Genomic DNA, 20,492 nt, shown 5'->3' on the forward strand with positions numbered 1-20,492 from the left:
TGGGATGGTGCCAAATCTCACCTCCCACACCGCCCCTGGGTCTCACTCACTTTAATGTAATAAAAATAATAAAATAAAAATTTAATAAAATAAAAACAATAGAAACATGGCTATTCAAACATAAATTTGTAAAACTTACAAAAATGGCCCTCAATATCTTGAAATGGAGTAGGTACACTGGTGGTTAGTGTCAGCAGGGTGTGCACCAAGGCACAACTTTGGTTTTTGAAAACAGCATAAATATTTGACGGTCCATGCTATCTCGCATCCTTGGGACGTCCCTACCCCATTGAAGTTGACATTTTAAATGGTGTAGGTAAGGGTCATGGTTATAGTTAGGGTTAAGGTTAAGGTAAGGGTAGGGGTTAAGGTTAGGGTTTAGGGTAGGAACATCCCAAGGATTCCAGAGAGCACTGAATTGTCATGACATTCTGTGACATAGTACATTCATGTTTGGATGAAATAATCCTTTCATTTACTTTTCACTGTAAGGATCAATGTGAATCAATGCTCATATTCAAAGCCTGTAAAGTGTAAATAGTATTACACTCTCAATAACACTTGTTACTTCTACTTTACTCCTTATAGAAACTATGCTGAAATTGTTCCTATTCTTCCCCAGATGACCTGGAGTCTCCCTCATCTTCAGAACCTTCAGAAGTAACATTCACACCCTCTACCACATCTCTACACACCAGCTGCTTCACCTGTGAGGGCATCTGTTTGTCCTCTTCTTCAAGGGTGGAAGCTTTAGGTGTGTCACTGTCCATCTTTGTGTTCCAATTGGATTGTGGATTGTGGATTGTGGATTCCAAATCCACCCAGGATAGGTTATCAGCCAAGGCCAGGTTCTGATTGGGTAGCTCGGTCACATGGTCATATGGCTCATCTGGTTGATAGGGGGCTTCTGTCTCCAGATTGGAACCCCAGAAGTTGCTGTGTACACCAGAGCTGAGGAAGCTGTGGCGGTCCCGGCCTTTGCTGTCAGTTTTGGATGATCTCTCTGAGTCTCTCTTGTGACCTGCAAAAGGATCTCCAGATTCCAGGTGTTTGTTTGGACTTTCTAAGACTTCCCATTTGTCTGTCTGTAGACATTCATGACTTGCCTGATAGCTAGTGACCTCCTCTGCAGAATGTTCTATAAGAGCATTGCAATCCTCATAGTGAGAGACCGCCACATCTAACAAGTCTTCCTGATCTGCAGTTAGATTTGCTTCGTTGGCAGGTTGCAAATACTGGCTTGCATTTGGAGACTCATCATCTGTGCTGTTGGACTCTTCTATATCCGAGTTGTTCATATTGGTTTGACTCTCAGGCCTGCTGTTTAAACTGCTGTAGATAGAATGGCTTTCAGTGAAGTCTGCATGAGTCAGCATAGAAAGGTTCTGGTCATCCTCTCCTTCTATTTTGTCTGGTACAGCTTCAGTTCCCAGTTCCCCATTGAAGACCTTACCTTGAGCCAAATATTCGGCTTTGGATATTTCTACTGAACTTTCTCTAAGAGATGTGTGTTCAGGTGTCATTCGAATCCTAGAGTGCATTGAATACATAACCTCTGAGGAAATCCACTCTGGCTCAGATTGATTCAGTTTCTCTCCACCTGAGGGTATATCCTCTGGCTCAGATTGATTCAGTTTCTCCCTACATGAGGGTATATACTCTGACTTAGATTGATTCAGATCCTCTCCACCTGAGGGTATATACTCTGGCTCAGATTGATTCATTTTCTCGTCGTCTGAGGGTATATGGTCTTGCTCATATAGATTCAGTTTCTCTTCGCCTGAAGGTATATTCTCTTGCTCAGACTGATTCAGTTTCTCTCCACCTGAAGGTATATTCTCTTGCTCAGACTGATTCAGTTTCTCTCCACCTGAAGGAATGTACTGATCTTCAGATTGATTCAGTTTCTCTCCGCCTAAAGGTATAGTCTCTTGCTCGGATTGATTCAATTTCTCTTCACCTGAAGGTATATGCTCTTGCTCAGACTGATTCAGTTTCTCTTCGCCTGAAGGAATGTACYGATCTTCAGATTGATTCAGTTTCTCTCTGTCTGAAGGTATATTCTCTTGCTCGGATTGATTCATTTTCTCTCCGTCTGAGGGTATATTTTCTTGCGCATATAGATTCGGTTTCTCTCTGTCTGAAGGTATATTCTCTTGCTCGGATTGATTGAGTTTCTCACTGCCTAAAGTTATATGCTCTTGCTGTGATTGATTCAGTTTTTTTTCCGTTTGAAGGTATATACTTGGGCTCGGATTGATGAATTTTCTCTCTGTCTGAGGGTATATGTTCTTGCTCAGATTGATTCATGTTCTCTTTGCCTTGGGGTATATACTCTGGCACGGATTGATTAATTTTCTCTCCGCCTAAAGGTATATGCTCTTGCTGGGATTGATTCAGTTTCTCTCCGTTTGAAGGTATATACTCTTGTTCAGATTGATTTAGTTTCTCTCCGCCTAAAGGTATATTATCTTGCTCGGTGAGATTAAGTTTCTCTCTGTCTGAGGGTATATGTTTATTCGCATATAGATTCGGTTTCTCTCTGCCTGAAGTTATGTACTCTGGCTCGGATTGATTCATTTTCTCTCCGTCTGAGGGTATATGCTCTTGTTCAGATTGATTCAGTTTCTCTCCACCTAAAATTATATACTCAGGACCTGTCTCTTATACACATCTAGATGTGTATAAGAGACGAGGGTATATGTTCTTGCGCATACAGATTCGGTTTCTCTCTGCCTGAGGGTATATACTCTGGCTCGGATTGATTCATTTTCTCTCCGTCTGAGGGTATATGTTCTTGCGCATACAGATTCGGTTTCTCTCTGCCTGAAGTTATGTACTCTGGCTCGGATTGATTCATTTTCTCTCCGTCTGAGGGTATATGCTCTTGTTCAGATTGATTCAGTTTCTCTCCGCTTAAAGGTATATTCTCTTGCTCGGATTGATTCAGTTTCTCTTCGTCTGAGGGTATATGGTCTTGCTCGGATTGATACATTTTCTCTCCTCCTGAAGTTATATACTCTGGCTCGGATTGATTCAGTTTCTCTCCGTCTGAGGGTATATACTCTTGTTCAGATTGATTCAGTTTCTCTCTGCCTGAATTTATATAATCTTGCTCGGATTGATTCAGTTTCTCGCCGCCTGAGGTCGTATGCTCTTGCTCAGATTGATTCAGTCTCACTGAGTGTATCTGGTCTACCTCCTCACTGTATAATATGTCTTGTGTCTGGGAAAGTTCAGTGTGAGACTCAATTTGAAGACTCAGTACTGACTCGCTCTCAATCATCTGCCCATTAAAGTGTTCACTGTAACTGGATATAGATAAATTCTCTAACTCTTGCTCCACCAATCTATCAATTCTTTCTTCATTATAGTCCTCATCAGAGCACACCATGGAGCACTCTCCAGGTTCTGTAAGTTCCTCATAGGATTGTTCCTCTTCTGTCTTCTGAATCAACTGATCTACTGCATTCTCCTCATCATTCTCCTGTGTAGCATGCTCCTTTGTTTGGCTAGCATCCATGTCCYCTTGGTGAGTGGAGCCCATGTTACTTTCCTGATCTATGACATCCCCTTCTGACTCTTCATACAGATCCTCCATGGTGTCAAACTGTTTGGACTTGCCTTCGCCCCAGGTGCCTGTTCCTGTCTGGCAAACCTCCCTGTCCTCTTCACCATCACTGGAGTCACTTTCTCCCATGTGTGAAGCCTGAGTGTTGGCATCCGTCTCGTCACTCTTGTAACGAATCAGGGGGTGTGTGTCGGCCAGTGTGTTGTCCTGAGCGTAGCTGTCACCTTCTAGCTCAGCCCTCCATGAAATAGAAGTATTTTGACAGTCGTTTGCCTCATCATGATCCTCTTTGTCATTGTCGGATATATTCAGTTTCTCTCTGCCTAAAGGTATATGCTCTTGCTCGAATTGATTCAGTTTCTCTACATTTGAAGGTATATACTCTTGATCAGACCGATTGGGTTGGGTTTCTCTGTTATTCCACATCTCTTCCTCTTTCATATGATCCTTTCCTTCTTTCCAATCATCCATTCTTTCTCCAATTCCACTCTCTTCATTGTATCCTCCCACTCTATCCCATTCATCATTTACATCCCCATTGGGGTGCAATGCATATTGTTCCTCACGTTTATTACACATATCATTTTCATCATCCCCTTTTGTGAAATGTATGTCACCTTCCTCCACTCTTTCAACATGGTGAAATACCTCTTCTGACCAGTGAGAAGCTTGAGCAGATTCATATGAGATAATCGCCTCTCGGTTGAACTTATCGATTCTTTCTGTCACACAATTTTCCTTATTGAACCCTGCCAATCTTTCACAATCATCCTTACCATACCCATAGGGGYGCAATTCATCTTCCAATTGCTCCTCATCTTTGTTAGACATATCATTTTCATCATCCTCTTTTGTGAGATTAATAACATCTTCCTCCACTCTTTTAACATGGTGAAATGCCTCTTCTGAACCGTGGGAGGCTTGAATAGATGCATAAGACATATTGTCCTCTTGGTTGAACTCTTTTGGCTTGTTGTAACTTTTCCCCGCCCCATACTCAAAAGCTTGACTGCTTGTGAAGGTCTCAAATGCATGTTCTAGCACTGATTTAGTTTCAGACTCCAAGCCTTCTTTTCCCACCCATTCAGTGTCTTTCCTTGCTGTTTCAAGATCTCTTTCCCCCAATGCATTCATGGGACCATAAGGCAGATCTAGTAGAGGTTCCTCTTTTTCAGAAGACATTTCAAAAGGTACATCATTATCATCATTCGCTGAGAAAGCAGAATGTGCCCCTGTCACCGAACCTGCTCTCTCATAGCTCACTGAAGGGCTGTAGAGCTCTTGAGCATCAGTGCTGAACACAGTTGGCATACTGAAGCTGGTCTCAACCTGGTGACTCATGGCAGATTCCAGAACGGGTTTCTCTTCAGCAACCCAGGTTCTGACTATGTTCTGATCCTCTTCCTCCTTTTCTAAATCCCACATGGATTGTTCCTTATGGTCAGAACCAAGCCAAGATACAACATCAGCTCCTGCCTCTTCAGTGGGAGGTGAGAGAGGCTCAGCATAGTTGACTTCTTCATGGACATCTTGGGGTCTGAAGTGGTCGACTGAAATTCCATCCTGTGGTACTTTGGGGTAAGGCGTTGACCAACTTACCTGCCGGTTGGACCCTAAGTCAAAGTTAACATGCTCTTCCTCTGTCTTTCGACAACTCTCAGGTGTTTCGTTCAGGGTTACCCGGTTTTGATTCCAGATTGGTGATGCGGACATCATTGTTACATTGGATCGTGGGCTTGCTCTATGGAAGGTAGAGATGGGACTGATCATGTGACTGGTAGCCAGCTGTGTCTGGAAGCTTTGCTTAACCCCTCGAGAGCTGGGCACTCCATCTGTGAATGACATAGGAAGATTATTGAATAGGTAGACCATGCATAATGGTAATGGGTAGGCCACAGGCCAGGGACTATCATAGATAGACATCGATAAAGTTGAAATGACACTGACAATAATCTTGACAATACCAGGAAACATTCATCAATGCTTYGATTGCTTTTTGATTGCAAATCTCTGCCTATTCCAAAATGTCWTCAGTTTTATSTTAGGGTTGACAGATCTCGAAATYCCATCCCAAAGGCAATATTAGGAGACATGTTCYCCTGAGGTTAGACAGTAATGGAAAGATATTGATCATGACTTCCTTCCCCTCGAGTCTGAATTACCGGAAAGCAAAGCCATATGGCTCAACGACCTTTGGGGACCCTCTTAGGTAGCTTGTGTTACAGAGCACAACGCGTCTAGCTCAGCCCCCTAACCAACCCACACCATCCCCCAGTCTTTTTGGTCTAATGTGATTATATACAGTACAATACAGAGTCAGGACTCGCCTACCTTAAGGATAAGATAGATGCCTCTTGGTTTTGAGTAGAAGTATACAGTAACAGGAATACATGTCATGGAGGTGATGGCTTTGACGCCTATCAATATCAAGTTGTATTACAACACAGTCACTGATATAGCTGGTTCTGCATGAAGTGATCATTTACCAGATGTGTAGGTACTCCTTAGCTGATTTGTTGAAGAGAAATCCCCCGTCAGACTTTCATTGTCCAGTAAAGCTCTGAAGGAAAATAACAGACATAGACAMATGAGAGAAGGATTCATGAAGGGAAAGTGATGTAATATGTTTTGCATCACTATCTAGAAAATCTTGTGTTTTGGTTAGAAGCAGCTTGAATACTAATGTGACGAATAACCAAGATCATTTTAGTTTGGCCGTACTAGGGGTTTTTCTAAAATAAGTGTCGTAGGGTGGGGTCAGAGGAGTGAAGTGGGAGGGCTTTTGTTGCCAACATGAGATCTGTTGTTATGGAAATGTGAGGATGACATTGTCATTGACGAGCCATCTGCAGTGCACACCACTACCATCAATTCCCCCTCTCACATACTCACAGCCTAAAATACAGGCATGCACGCCCTGACATTCTGATTAGCGCAAGCAGAACTAATACCATTTGTATTCACAGATGTGGACCATGCCCATTCCAACACACATTCAAACCAGCATCTCTAATGAAACAATACTCTTAAATACTTATAAACTGGTGCACATGAATATCCCAATATGATCCYAGAATGACATTCCAAGTGTTGCTCAATGTGTTGTATTGCGTGTTGGGATGCACCGTGTAGATGCAGAAAATATGAATTTGATGCATTTAGTAAATCTCTTTGAGACTTGCTCTCTGCTTCTCCCCCTGCCTCTTATTCCTGTTCCTCTAGACTCCCATGGCTCATACGTTGGTCATTCCCTGCTGATACCTTGGGGTCACTATGGAGGGGGAAGAGATCAAGGGAAAGAGAAAGGCGCCACTATAGAGGCCCATATAAAGTTACCCTGCTCAAGACAGTTGAGACGGGCCTTTTCAAGGGGATGACCTTTAGGCCAGACGGCTGAGCCCTATTGGACAACAGGCCTTGGGCATCTACATATTGTTCCACATTCTCACAGGGGGAGGGGTGATGGGGCTCAGTCTGAACTTCCAGTTGAAAAGCCATCTTTGAATGTGATAAACTAGACGTCTAAATCAGCATGGACATGGGGCTAATAATGACGGCTTTCTCACAAATCGGTAGAAAGGTAAATAAAAGAAAAAKAACATGTTTGGAAAATAACTCTTGGAAAAGAAGGGGAAGATATTAGTGAAGATGGAATGAGTGGGACATTTGCCTCAATTTTCATATTCTGATCGACAGGCTTGAGGTGACACCTTTATTTGAAGCTTCCCACGCCTCTCTTACATAAAAAATGACACTACCTCTGATCCCCTTTGGCTGTGGGCCAATGGTCTTTCATGGCTTCCTCCCCTCGTCTCCTTTCCCTCTACAGCTGATGAGTAAAATAATTGGATGGATGGCCATCATAATACTTTCAACTGCCATGGTCTATCAGATCAGTGGTTGTGAAGAAAAACAGACAAGGAAAACAAGTTAAGACTGAAGTCCAACTTGAGATCCTTGTATGTAACTAATATTTTCAAGCAAAGCTCCAATTGACATTAATGCATGATTTACTAGTTACCCTTTAGCATTTGGCCCAAAATGTCTATAGATTAGTGCTAAAGGTATGATGAGGGAGGTACTCTAGCGTCTGATATATGTACTGTGACATGTACCGTACCTGTATGTGGCCACCTCCATGCCTAGAGACATCTTCAGCTGCACCAGACCCCTACTTTCTGTCAGGAGAGCGTCAATCTGATTTCCCAGTGCCCCCTTCTCCATCTCCAACACCTCCAGATGGGCCTGAGGAACAGGAAAAGGGAAGAGAGTTGATTAGAAATAGCATTGATGTCATCCAACAATAGCACATGAACTATAGCACATGTATTGAAGGCACTGAATTCTGGTTCCTGGTCCCATGTCAAGAGCCTATGCCCAGCATAGAACATAGAATGTTYAATGTTGTGTTCCCTGCATCTTATGGTTGGGCCCCAGTGTGGATTTTTGACCTTTCTAGACAAATGATGACCTGGAACTAATTCYCTGAGCCCCAGCCTATGCAGAGTCCAATATGCTGTTTCTGTCCAAACATTTCATTAGCATTTCAAATGAAAGGGAGCACAATATAAGCCTTCTCAGCGATACTGCGTTGGTGTGTTTCTTTGTCATAGATATCATCAGACTCATTTGGACAAAAACACCTCTGTGTGTTTTCATAAAATTACCATATTTTCCYCGTTTTTATTTTGGGCCATGTCCATTTGAAAAACGTTCTGCTATGACTGACATTTCAAACGTTTTGTTTTGCTCTGGTTTGCTCAACTGGAAGCAGCTTTAGCTGTCTCAATTAACTGGCAAAATACACAACAAGCACATTGTCAATTGTCTTTGGACTGAAGTCATTTGAAGGTCCTAAATCCCACACAGCAGTCAYATTCAGACAACACACTCAAGACATTTTAAAGAATGTATGATTATTCAAGCGTCACTCAATATGGAATTTAATAGTATGGTTAGGAATCTCACTTTTTTGTCTCAGTTCAGGTTCAGGTGAACAGGAGTTCTAAATAGTCTAATTGATACTGTTATATGATTGCATTGGCAAATGACACTGTTATAACAAAGTTACCTATGAGATACTGACATGAATAAAYCCACACCCATAAATATGCCCACACCAAAGATCAAGGTCGRCTACTTTAACTGTTCTTACCTGCAGGTTTTGTATCTCTTGCCTCTCCCTGTCTCTCTGTTTGGCCACACTCCTCTCCAGATACTGCCTTCTATCCTGGACTGATTGCAGCTCATTCTCCAGGGCCTTAAGTTTCAGCTGGCTCTCAATTTTCTCCTGGCCCACCTGGGCCAACCGGGTTCTGGCCTGGTTTAGAGACTCGTCCAGGCTGTCTACCTGGCCCTGAAACACCATGGCCGCCTCATGCCACGCCCTGACAGCCATCTGGGAGTACTCCTCACCCAGGTCCTGGAGGCTGGGCAGCTGGGTGCCCGTTTGGGATGGAGGGGGTGGCAGTGCAGGTCTGACWTGGATTWGTGTACCCTGGAAGCCGGCAACATCTTCCTGGTGGGTTTGTATCTGGAACTGGATTTGTTTCTCTAGCTGGCTCACCTTCTCTCTTAACCAGATCTGAGCCCTCCTCTCCTCCTCCATCTCCTTCCTGCTGTCTGCCAGCTTCTTCTTCACCTCCCCATGGGCGTCCGCCTCCCACTGTCTCTGMAGCCCCAGGACTTGGAGCTCCTCACCCAGGCTCCCTAGCTCCAGCTCCACCCGGTCCTTCTCCCTCCAGGCTTCCTCCACCTCCTGCCTGGCCAGGCTCAGCTTGTCTTCCAGGCCCATCCGCCCCCCCTGGCCGCAGCCCCTCAGTGCCTGGAGCTCCTGGCATAGTAGCGTGTTCTCCTCCTCCAGCAGCCTCACTCGGCCCAGGTAGGTCTCCAGGCGCTGGTTGAGGTTCAGCATCTGGAGCTTGTTGTCGGTCCGGTGGCTGTGGTGGTGTTGGAGGCTGTGAAGCTCCATGTCAGAGAGAGAGGACAGATAGTGATGCTGGTTGAGTAAASAGGGCCTCACTCTGGAGTGAGCAGTTTCTGTCAATGTGTGTGAGGTGCTGATTCGGTCTCTCTCTCCAAAGCCTGTGTGTGGGGGTCAGAATGTGCTGTGAGGCTGCTTGCCTCCTGTAGTGTGACCGCTGGTGAGATACTCTCCTTTCATACTGGAATTAATGCAGGGGGAGGGCAGAGGGGAAGAAAAGGGAGGAGGGATGGAGAGGAGAGGGAGGAGGGAGTGAGCAGTGATGTCATTTAGGGGTTAACTCTAGCACTGCTGGAATGTCTTCTGCTTCTTATTCACAGGTTGAAATTCACATTTTGATTGAATGATTTCTGTTATCTCTCTACAAGTACATATTCAGTTATTTTTATGAAATCATGTATTTCTTTACACCAGTTTTTTTTCCTGATACACGCATATTGTGCGTAATTGTGAGACTACTGAATGTAATATGTAAGGCTAAATGCAATAGCATGAATACAATACTCTATGATGAATACACTTGACAGGAAGCCTAGAGGAAACCTTTATATTTGTACCAAGACAACTCCGATTGTCACACGTGATGTARGTTTAGAAATTATAGGCTAAATCAATCTAATTAGATAATTGATTGACTTAATAAAGGATAGACTACCATCTTGATTAAAAGAGTGATGTAGCYACTTCTCAGATCAATTTTGGCCTCACTACTACCATCTGGTGACAGTATTTCAACATTGCAGCAGTCCCACGTCTACATGKTAACAACACTTCAACCTCGATCCTATGGTTGAAGTGAAGATCTATTGCAGACATATGGGAAATGAATTACAGACAAATGAGAAACGCATTACAACATTTTCTGAAGTCTCAGCAAATCAGGGTATTAAATTTAACTTGTAAACCAGTCAACCACAATGTGGATTGGCCAACTTCTCAAAAAACTTCTCAATCAACCACTGACAAGAGGGTATGGCAAGTCTTCAGAGGTATCCTCACACTAAAACAAGTGAGCAGAGAATGAGAGACACTCCGATTTCTATTTCTGTACAAAACTATTTCTGTTTTCCATTCAAAGTTGTAGGCCAATGGTTTTCCATATAGATTTTCAAATTGAGTAGTGCAGTGCCATTCAGTACCGTCATGACAGTACCACCATGGCACRTCAACACGACTTCCTCTTCTTAGTCAGATGGAAACAGTGAAATTGTTGTCTGACATGAGTAACGCAAACCAGAGTCAAAGCAGAAGTACTAATACAGGTCCTAATAGGGATATAAGAAACAGGGACCACCATAACATATAGTTCAACACTGGGTAAGGTTTATCTGTACACACTGTTGACAACAAGTCTAAAGGATGGCAGAAGAGCTGCATTATTCTACCGTGGTTTTCAAGAATCCCATCGTTTCTTTGCCGAAAGGTGGGTCTTGGCCTTTCTTTCTCATCTCTTCATTAATGTCACTGTCTTTTAGTTCATTTCTATCAGTTTACAAAAATGTTATAGACTGAAGACTAACAACCACAATTATTTGTGAAAATTCAAATTGGAGGGTGCTTAAAGAAAGTGAGCCAGATATGGCAGCTATTTATGCTGAATCATGTTCATGTTTTTTTGTCTTTGATGGCAAATCTACTCTGCCATTATGTGTTAATCAAATATCTTCGGTTAAATCAAGTAAAAATTACATTCTTAACCCATTTAATCCCATGGGTCACAATAGCCGGAAAAAATAGGTTTGTGTGTAGATTGAGGAGGGAAAAAACGATTGAMTCCATTTTAGATTAAGGCTGTAAAGTAACAAAACGTGGTTAAAGTCAAGGGGTCTGAAACTTTCTGTATAAACTCAATTAGTGTAATAACTGAACAAATATTTAATGTCAACAGGTTTGTTTACTGTCTCTTGCACAATGATATTTCTTCGTGTTGGTATTTGGGCTGAGATGCATGTAGATCTGGAATGGAATGGAAGAATGACGCCAGAGGGGATGGCTGATGTTTTCCGGGTACCTAACCAATTGTGTTTTTTCGCATTGTTTGTAACTTATTTTGTACCTAATGTTGATGCTACCGTCTCTTATGACTGAAAGAGCTTCTGGATATCAGAACAGAGATTACTCACCTCGAACTGGATGAAGATTWTTTMTTTAATGAGTCTGACGCGAAGGATATAATGCTGCTCCTGGACAAGGCCCAAATCCCTGTCATTCGCATGAAGGAAATAAGGAAATACAGGGGGTTTGGATCAGGGTGCCTTGTGACAATTCGTTTGCGAGTGGGTAACCGGCCTCTACCATCCGTTCTATTGGCCAACGTTCAATCACTGGAGAATAAACTGGATGAGCTCAGTTCAAGACTATCCTACCAACAGGACATTAAAAACTGTAATATCTCATGTTTCAGCGGGTCGGGGCTGAACGACGACACAGATAATATACAGTTKGCTGGGTTTTCTGTGCATTGGCAGGACAGAACAGCTATGTCCGGGAAGACGAGGGGTGGGGGTGAGGGTGTGTGTCTATTTGTCAATAACAGCTAGTGCGTGGTGTCGAATAGAGAGTAGCTTATGAGTACCTCATGATAAACTATCTACCAAGAGAGTTTTCATCTACATTTTTCGTAGCTGTTTATTTACCACCACAAACCGACGCTGGCACTAAGAGCGCACTCAACGAGCTGTAAAAGGCTGTAAGCAAACAAGAAAATGCTCATCCAGAATTGTCGCTCCTAGTAGCCATGGACTTTAATGCAGGCAAACCTATATCTGTTTTACCTTATTTCTACCAGCATGTCATATGTTCAACCAGAGGGAAAAAAAGACCACCTTTACTCCCCAAACAGAGACGTGTACAAAGCTCTCCCTCGTCCTCCATTTGGCAAATCTGACCATAATTCCATCCTCCAAATTCCTGCTTACAAGCAAAAACTAAAGCAGGAAGTACCAGTGACTCGCTCAATACGGAAGTGGTCAGATGACACGAATGCTACGGGACTGTTTTGCTACCACAGACTGGAATATGTTCCGGGATTTATCCAATGGCATTGAGGAGTATACCACCTCAGTCACCGGCTTCATCAATAAGTGTATCGACGACGTCATCCCCACAGGGACCATACGTACATATCCCAACCAGAAGCCACGCAACATCTGCATCGAGCTAAAGGCTAGAGTCATCAGACTCTGATGTTCGTCTGATGTGACAGGGCTTGCAAACTATTGCGGACTACAAAGGGAAACCCAGCCACAAGCTGACACGAGCCTACCAGACGGGATAAATGCCTTTTATGCTYGCTTCGAGGCAAGCAATACTGAAGCATGCACGAGAGCACCAGCTGTTCCGGACGACTGTGTGATCACGCTTTCCGTAGACTCACTGTTCATCCACGACTGCGTGGCCAAGCACAACTCCAACACCATCATTAAGTTTGCTGACGACACAACGGTGGTAGGCCTGATCACCGACAACAATGAGACAGTCTAGAGGACGGAGGTCAGAGTCCTGGAAGTGTGGTGCCAGGACAACAACCTCTCCCTCAACGTGAGAAAGACAAAGGAGATGATCGTGGACTACAGGAAATGGAGGGCCGAACACACCCCCATTCACATCGATGGAGCTGTAGTGGAGCGAGTCGAGAGTTTCAAGTTCCTTGGTGTTCACATCACGAACAAACTATCATGGTCCAAACACACCAAGAAAGTAATGAAGAGGGCATGACAATGCCTTTTCCCCCTCAGGAGACTGAAGAGATTTGCCATGGGTCCCCAGRTCCTCAAAAAGTTATACAGCTGCACCATCGAGAGCATCCTGACCAGTTGCATCACTGCCTGGTATGGCAACTGCTCGGCATCCCACCGTAAGGCGCTACAGAGGGTAGTGTGTATGATCCAGTACATCACTGGGGCCAAGCTTCCTGCCATCCAGRACCTATATACTAGCCGGTGTCAGAGGAAGGCCCAAAACATTGTCAAAGATTCCAGCCACCCAAGTCATAGACTGTTCTCTCTGCTACCGCACAGCAAGCGGTACCGGAGCGCCAAGTCTAGGTCCAAAAGGCTTCTTATCAGCTTCTACCCCCAAGCCATAACACTGCTGAACAATTAATAAAATGGCCACCCGGACTATTTGCATTGACCCCCCCTTTGTTTTTACACTGCTGCTACTCGCTGTTTATTGTCTATTCATAGTCACTTTACCCTTACCAGTGTTATACCACTGTACTGTGAGTTTATCTATGAAATTATTAGAAATTATTAAGTGATTACAGGTCAGAGGTCACAGGACTAAGATATGCAAATAACAGGGTTGAGATGTGCAGCGAGTGGCTGGATATAGGTTACTGTTGGTGACTTGGGTTAATACAGACCTAGGCAAAGTGAGTAACAGGGCTGAGATAGTAAGGCAACAGGGATGAGGAGTTTTGGCAAAGAAACTGGGGTTTATGACTAACAAATAGGGCAATTAAGGTTAGGATAAAGGTGTATCGGTAGTTGAATGTATAAATATTAGGGTACTGACATGTGTATGTTAGGGTTAGGGCATGGGGGTAACTGGGCTGGGGTGTGTGGGTAATTGGGTTTAGGTGTGTTGGTAAGTGGACTGAGGTATATAGATATTGGGGCTGAGGAACAGGGGTAATTGTCAGTTTTTTTTTTACATACTTCCAATCAACAACAAAGAAATAAAGCTATATGGGTTACATGTTAGAGTTACTAATGGCATAAGATTTTCATAGTGGCATGTAAGGCAAAAATTGGTTCACAAATGGGTTGCAATTAATGGATATGTATGTGTATTCCTTTCTATTCCCCACAGAGAAAAAAGAAGATGAAACAGCATATGCTGAAGTAAAGGCTAAGGGAAGTGCAGTCACTCAACAAAATCCTGCCACAGCAGGTGAGTTTGAGAGATAGGGCTAGACTCAATCCGGACTGTGGAAGATCTGAGTTATAGCATGATTAGTCTCTCTAGAGATCCGGGTTGCATCCTACAATTTTCAAATGTTCCGGATTAACACTGTCTGTCTGTACGTAATAGAACGTCAGTTTGGCATAGAGGATGTCACTGCCTATGTCACTACCTTATCCGCTTGAATAAAATACAAAATAGTAGCTAGCAAGATGGAGATCACAGAGGTTATTTTTAATGATAGCATTTTGCAAGTGGCTAGTCATTTGTTTCAAAKCGCAAAGTTCTGACATGCCTGCCTTGTGATTTGTTGGGAGAGTTGTCTGTTTATCCTTTATTGAAATTGCTGAAAGACTCTGTCATTGAAACCAGACCTTAGTCACTGCTGTTGCCGGACTTACGAGACTATAGCGCAATAGAAATATTAAGGTCATTTCTGAATGACCCGACATATGCAGCGTTTACTGTGAATGCAGTCTCCACGAATGTCTTTAAAATTTCAACCACGCTATAGCACAAATCTTCCGTGGTCCGGATTGAATCTACGCCATAATCAAATGATCCACCTTTTATTGTTCAAATATTAGATTTCATCAGCTGATGGAATAACACTTACCATTAAATGTATATTCTTATTCTAACAGTATGGTTATAATAACATGACTCTTATCTTTGCTATTCCTAGTGGACGAGAAGTCTGCTCTCCACTCTCAACCCTTTCGAGGAGTGGCAGTGTGTTTGGGGCTTCTTTGTGCCCTCTTAGTTTCAGCCATTATAGGCCTCTGTGTCTACTGTGAGTATGTGGATCATAAAGTATTATGGATTTTGGAGGGGTGTAGGATGACATCATAGAGTAAACATGTCCTTCTCTCTCCATAGTCAGCACTGCTCTCTCAGAGCACAACACAAAGTTGGTGGGGGAACTGGCGGCCAATCAGGACCTAATGAATCTCAATAGCAATCTGAGTACAGCCAATCASATTTTGCAGAGTGATTACACCAATGTCAGCACTACAAACCGACGTTTAGCGGCTGAGAAAGAAAATGTGTCAAGAGAGAGGGATAGACTGAACTGGAATCTTCAGTTCATTTTTCAGTTTGATGACTTTCCTGTCAAGAAATATTGTTCACAAAACGTTGGCACGGGAGGTAATCCCCTTTCTTGTACATTAAAATACATTACTTATTAGATATTACACTTAAAATGAATATACAGTATTAACAAAACTAATTGTGTTTATATTGTAGCGTTAATACTGTAAATGTTTTATTGTTGTAGAGAGAGTGTGTAACTCTTGTCAAGATGGCTGGATGTTGTTCCAATCTAGTTGTTACCTGATTGTGCAACCTGACACTCAATGGAAGACCTGGACAGAAAGCCAACAATATTGCAAACAAGAGAAAGCTGATTTGCCAGTCATTGGCAGCCAAGCAGAACAGGTGGGACACTGGTGCAAACAAGAGTTTAGAGCAGTGGTGTAAAGTACTTAGGTAAAAATACTTTAAAGTACTACTTAAGTCGTTTTTTGGGGTATCTATACTTTACTTTGACATTTACTTCACTACATTCCTTTAGAAAATATTATACTTTTTACTCCATACATTGTCCTTGACACCCAAACGTACTCATTACATTTACATTTAGTAGTACAGGAAAATGGTCCAATTCACACACTTATCAACAGAACATCCCTGGTCATCCCTATTGCCTCTGATCCGGCGAACTCACTAAGCACACATGCTTCGTTTTCAAATGATGTCTGAATGTTGGAGTGTGTCTTTGGCTAGCCGTAAATTAAAAAAAACAAGAAAATGGTACCGTCTGGTTTGCTTAATATAAGGAATTTGAAATGACTTACACTTTTACTTTAACTTTTGATACTTAAGTGTATTTTAGTAATTACATTTACTTTTGATACTTAAGTTTATTTTAAACCAAATACTTTTAGACTTTTAGTCAAGTAGAATTTTACTGGGTGACTTTTACTTTTACTTGAGTCATTTTCTATTAAGGTGTTAGGTTGAAATTACCAGAGTAAGAACTCGAYGGACACTATGAAAGCTTAACACAAGTGTATTCTTCCCAAAGGATCGAACAGCTGAATATACAAAAACATGTCAACAATAGTAGTGGTATTTGTACCCCACTTTGGGTGGAGTCTCCTCCTTCTCGCTAAACATTGTATCTTTACTGCTAGGCAGGAAACTAAGTGATACGTGCAATAAACTTTTCTTTCTCCCTTAAAGTGACCTGACCTGACCTCGACCCCCTTCATCACTAATCCATGGCTCTCTCCCCTTATCAATGCCTGGCACATGTGATCACTTTCCCTACTCTCAGTACATTCCAAGATTAAATGCACCCACCATATACCTTCCCCCTACAGATAACCATTAACCTCTGGTGTAGCCCCTCGGCTATGGCACCCCTCAGGTATCTAGTATAACTAATGATTAATAACATTTAAAGTTCAGAAATCCAAACCCATCAAAGGTATCTTCACTTGTACTCAAGTATAACGTGACAATTGGGTACTTTTTCCACCACTGGTTTAGAGGGACAGATTCACTCAACCTTTAAGTCAATCAAACAATGAAAATGAATGAAAAGTGAAATAGGAACTAGATTAAAATGTGTGATAGCTATGAACTCATGGTAAAGCAGTCATAACTAAAAGACAAAAGGACAAAGCCCATTAAAATGCTACTTCCTGTTGTGCTCTTTGTTATTTCTCATTTGGACCTGATTACATCCATTAGATCCAACATTTACACACTGCCTCCTGAAAATGTGGATTACTATAAAATGTACCTTTTCCCTAACACTTAAGTTGTGGTTTCACTCACTTCTCATTAAGGAATTCATTCATAACCACACTAAAGAATACTATGATGACTATCATGGGTATTGGATCGGTTTGACTGACAAAGCTGAAGTCGGCAAATGGCTCTGGGTTAATGGAAGTCATCAGAATCTGACTGCTGGGTAAGGACATTTTATTCAGTGTAAACACAACAAAGAAGTATTGTTAAATCATTATTTGACTCAGTAATTTATTTCCATTAATGGTGGTGTTCTCTTTTCACAGGTTTTGGAACAGTCAAACTGGGGGTGATTGCGTKTTAACTATCCCAAAGAATGCACCATTGGCTAATTGGAAAGCTGAATCGTGTGACATGCAGAACCGTTGGATCTGTGAGAGTAGAGCATTAATATGGTCASATTAAATTGCAGGRACACTCTCTTAAGAAGTATTCTCACATACTGARCTCATATATTATTGCATCTTCCTTTGAGAATTAAATTAGGTTTTATTGTTCTAATTGAAGGACCCCTGCATCTGCTTGTTGGGGTCAATTCAGATTCACTCAATTCAGGAAGTGATTTYAATATAGAATTCACAAAGGAAARCCWTATTTGGCTGACGCAAACACAGGTCTGTTTTGTACGTTTTTTGAAATGTTAACAATCAACGATCTGTTTTAATGTAGCTTTGGTGAATTAAAAAAATTATGTTTAGTTTTGAGCTTTCATATAAATCAGGCACATTTTCTTTCATATCAATTATTTCATTATGACAATGGATTAGTCCTCTTATATTGTCTTATTGTATTATGTTCATACAGTTGTTGCTATGTTCAAAATCAAAGATCAACTATATGTATAGTAGTGTTTTAGAATAACATTTGTTTTGGCCTTTCATAGATCAGAAATCATATAATATTCAGTTTACAAAGCAAAGCTAGACTTGTCTTCCAAGATTTTCTTCCTTCAATTTTGAAACATCTTAGCATATGAAGTACAAGTTTAATATGTAGAATGGAAGTTTACATTTTTTTCTGAAATCACTCAGTTTTATAACCTATGCAATACTTCTGCTAAATCGAAAGTTTTATGCACTAGATGAGATATTTATTTAAAGCGCCAATCAGCAATTGAAACAATAACAAAGAATTTCTCGCCCCTGTTTTGATAAAAAAGCTGAGGGATGGGGCTGGAGAAATGTAACCACTGTCAAGTTCATAGAAAGAGCTATGGGTGCAAGGACTGACCATCCGTTATATAAACTTAATAGTTTTAACCATGTTATGAGGCTATATAGTGTTTGTTGACAATTACTTCGATTACAAACATTGGAAGAAATCAAGCTTATATTTTGGGTTGTGATGGAGAATGACAGTGGAACGAAGCTCATAAGGCATTTACAATGCATTCGGAAGTATTCAGACCCGTTGAATTTTCTCCACATTTTGTTACATTACAGCCTTATTCTACATTGTTTTTTCCCTCTCAAAAATCAACACACAACACCCCATAATGACAAAGCAAAAACAGGTCTTAGAATTTCAGGATCTCTCTGTACTTTGATCTGTTCATCTTTACCTCGATCTTGATTAGTCTCCCAGTCCCTGCTGCTGAAAAACATCCCCACAGCATGATGCTGTCACCACCATACTCTACTGTAGGGATGGTGCCAGGTTTCCTCCAGGCGTGACTCTTGGCATTCAGGTCAAACAGTTCAATCTTGGTTTCATCAGACCAGAGAATCTTGTTTTGCATGGTCTGTGAGTCCTTTTGGCAAACTCCAAGTGGGCTGTCATGTGCCTTTTATTGAGGAGTGGCTTCTGTCTGGCCACTCTACCATAAAGGCCTGATTGGTGGAGTGCTGCACAGATGGTTGTCCTTCTGGAAGTTCTTCCATCTCCACAGAGGAAATTTTAAGCTTTGTCAGATTGACCATCGCATTATTGGTCACCTCCCTGACCAAGGCCCTTCTCCCCCGATTGCTTCGTTTGGCCGGGCAGCCAGCTCTAGGAAGTGTCTTGGTGGTTCCAAACTTCTTACATTTAAGAATGATGGAGGCCACTGCATTCTTCGGGACCTTCAATACTGCAGACATTTTTTGGTACCCTTCCCCAGATCTGTGCCTCGACACAATCCTGTCTYGGAGCTCTACGGACAATTCCTTCGACCTCATGGCTTGGTTTTGCTCTGACAAGCACTGTCAACTGTGGGACATTATATACACAGGTGTGTGCCTTTCCAAATCATGTCCAATCAATTGAATCTATGAAAAGTGGACTGCAATCAAGTTGTAGAAGCATCTCAAGGATGATCAATGGAAACAGGATGCACCTGAGCTCAATTTCGGGTCTCATAGCAAAGTGTCTGAATACTTATGTAAATATGGTATTTCAAATCAAATGTATTTATAAAGCCCTTCTTACATCAGCTGATATCTCAAAGTGCTGTACAGAAACCCAGCCTAAAACCCCAAACAGCAAGCAATGCAGGTGTAGAAGCACGGTGGCTAGGAAAAACTCCCTAGGAAGGTCAGAACCTAGGAAGAAACCTAGAGAGGAACCAGGCTATGAGGGGTGGCCAGTCCTCTTCTGGCTGTGCCAGGTGGAGATTATAACAGAACATGGCCAAGATGTTCAAATGTTCATAGATGACCAGCAGGGTCAAATAATAATAATCACAGTGGTTGTCGAAGGTGCAACAGGTCAGCACCTCAGGAGTAAATGTCAGTTGGCTTTTCATAGCCGATCATTCAGAGTATCTCTACCGCTCCTGCTGTCTCTAGAGAGTTGAAAACAGCAGGTCTGGGACAGATAGCACGTCCGGTGAACAGGTCAGGGTTCCATAGCCGCAGGCAGAACAGTTGAAACTGGAGCAGCAGCACAGCCAGGTGGACTGGGGACAGCAAGGAGTCATCAGGCCAGGTAGTCCTGAGGCATGGTCCTAGGGCTCAGGTCCTCCGAGAGAGAGAAAGAAAGAAAGAATTAGAGAGAGCATACTTAAATTCACACAGGACACCGGATAAGACAGGAGAAATACTCCAGATATAACAGACTGACCCTAGCCCCCCGACACATAAACTACTGCAGCATAAATACTGGAGGCTGAGAAAGGAGGGCCTGTGGCCCTTTCCTTTCCTGTGGCCCCTTCCGATGATACCCCCGGACAGGGCCAAACAGGCCCTTTAGGTTATTTCTGTTTATTATTTTTAATACATTTGCTTGGGG

At 42.4% G+C, this 20,492-nt stretch overlaps 2 protein-coding genes across 2 annotated transcripts; one reads left to right on the plus strand and one right to left on the minus strand.

The window, feature by feature from the left end:
• Nucleotides 1-452: 452 nt before the first annotated feature.
• Nucleotides 453-9,720, minus strand: LOC111964660 (nestin). The gene is made up of 6 exons (XM_023988501.2): nt 8,727-9,720; nt 7,692-7,816; nt 6,058-6,131; nt 3,158-5,403; nt 1,871-2,015; nt 453-1,555 (listed from the first exon to the last, which is right to left on the minus strand). Exons 1-6 carry the CDS (start codon nt 9,540-9,542, stop codon nt 609-611), a joined length of 4,353 nt encoding a protein of 1,450 aa, XP_023844269.2. The 5' UTR covers nt 9,543-9,720; the 3' UTR covers nt 453-608.
• Nucleotides 9,721-10,888: 1,168 nt separating this feature from the next.
• LOC139027818 (C-type lectin domain family 9 member A) lies at nt 10,889-17,690 on the plus strand. The gene is made up of 7 exons (XM_070443818.1): nt 10,889-10,977; nt 14,370-14,450; nt 15,148-15,255; nt 15,342-15,611; nt 15,742-15,902; nt 17,321-17,448; nt 17,552-17,690. Exons 1-7 carry the CDS (start codon nt 10,914-10,916, stop codon nt 17,688-17,690), a joined length of 951 nt encoding a protein of 316 aa, XP_070299919.1. The 5' UTR covers nt 10,889-10,913.
• The last annotated feature ends 2,802 nt before the right edge of the window (nt 17,691-20,492 follow it).

Source organism: Salvelinus sp. IW2-2015, linkage group LG6.1, assembly GCF_002910315.2.
Source record: "Salvelinus sp. IW2-2015 linkage group LG6.1, ASM291031v2, whole genome shotgun sequence".
Lineage (NCBI taxonomy): Eukaryota > Metazoa > Chordata > Actinopteri > Salmoniformes > Salmonidae > Salvelinus > Salvelinus sp. IW2-2015.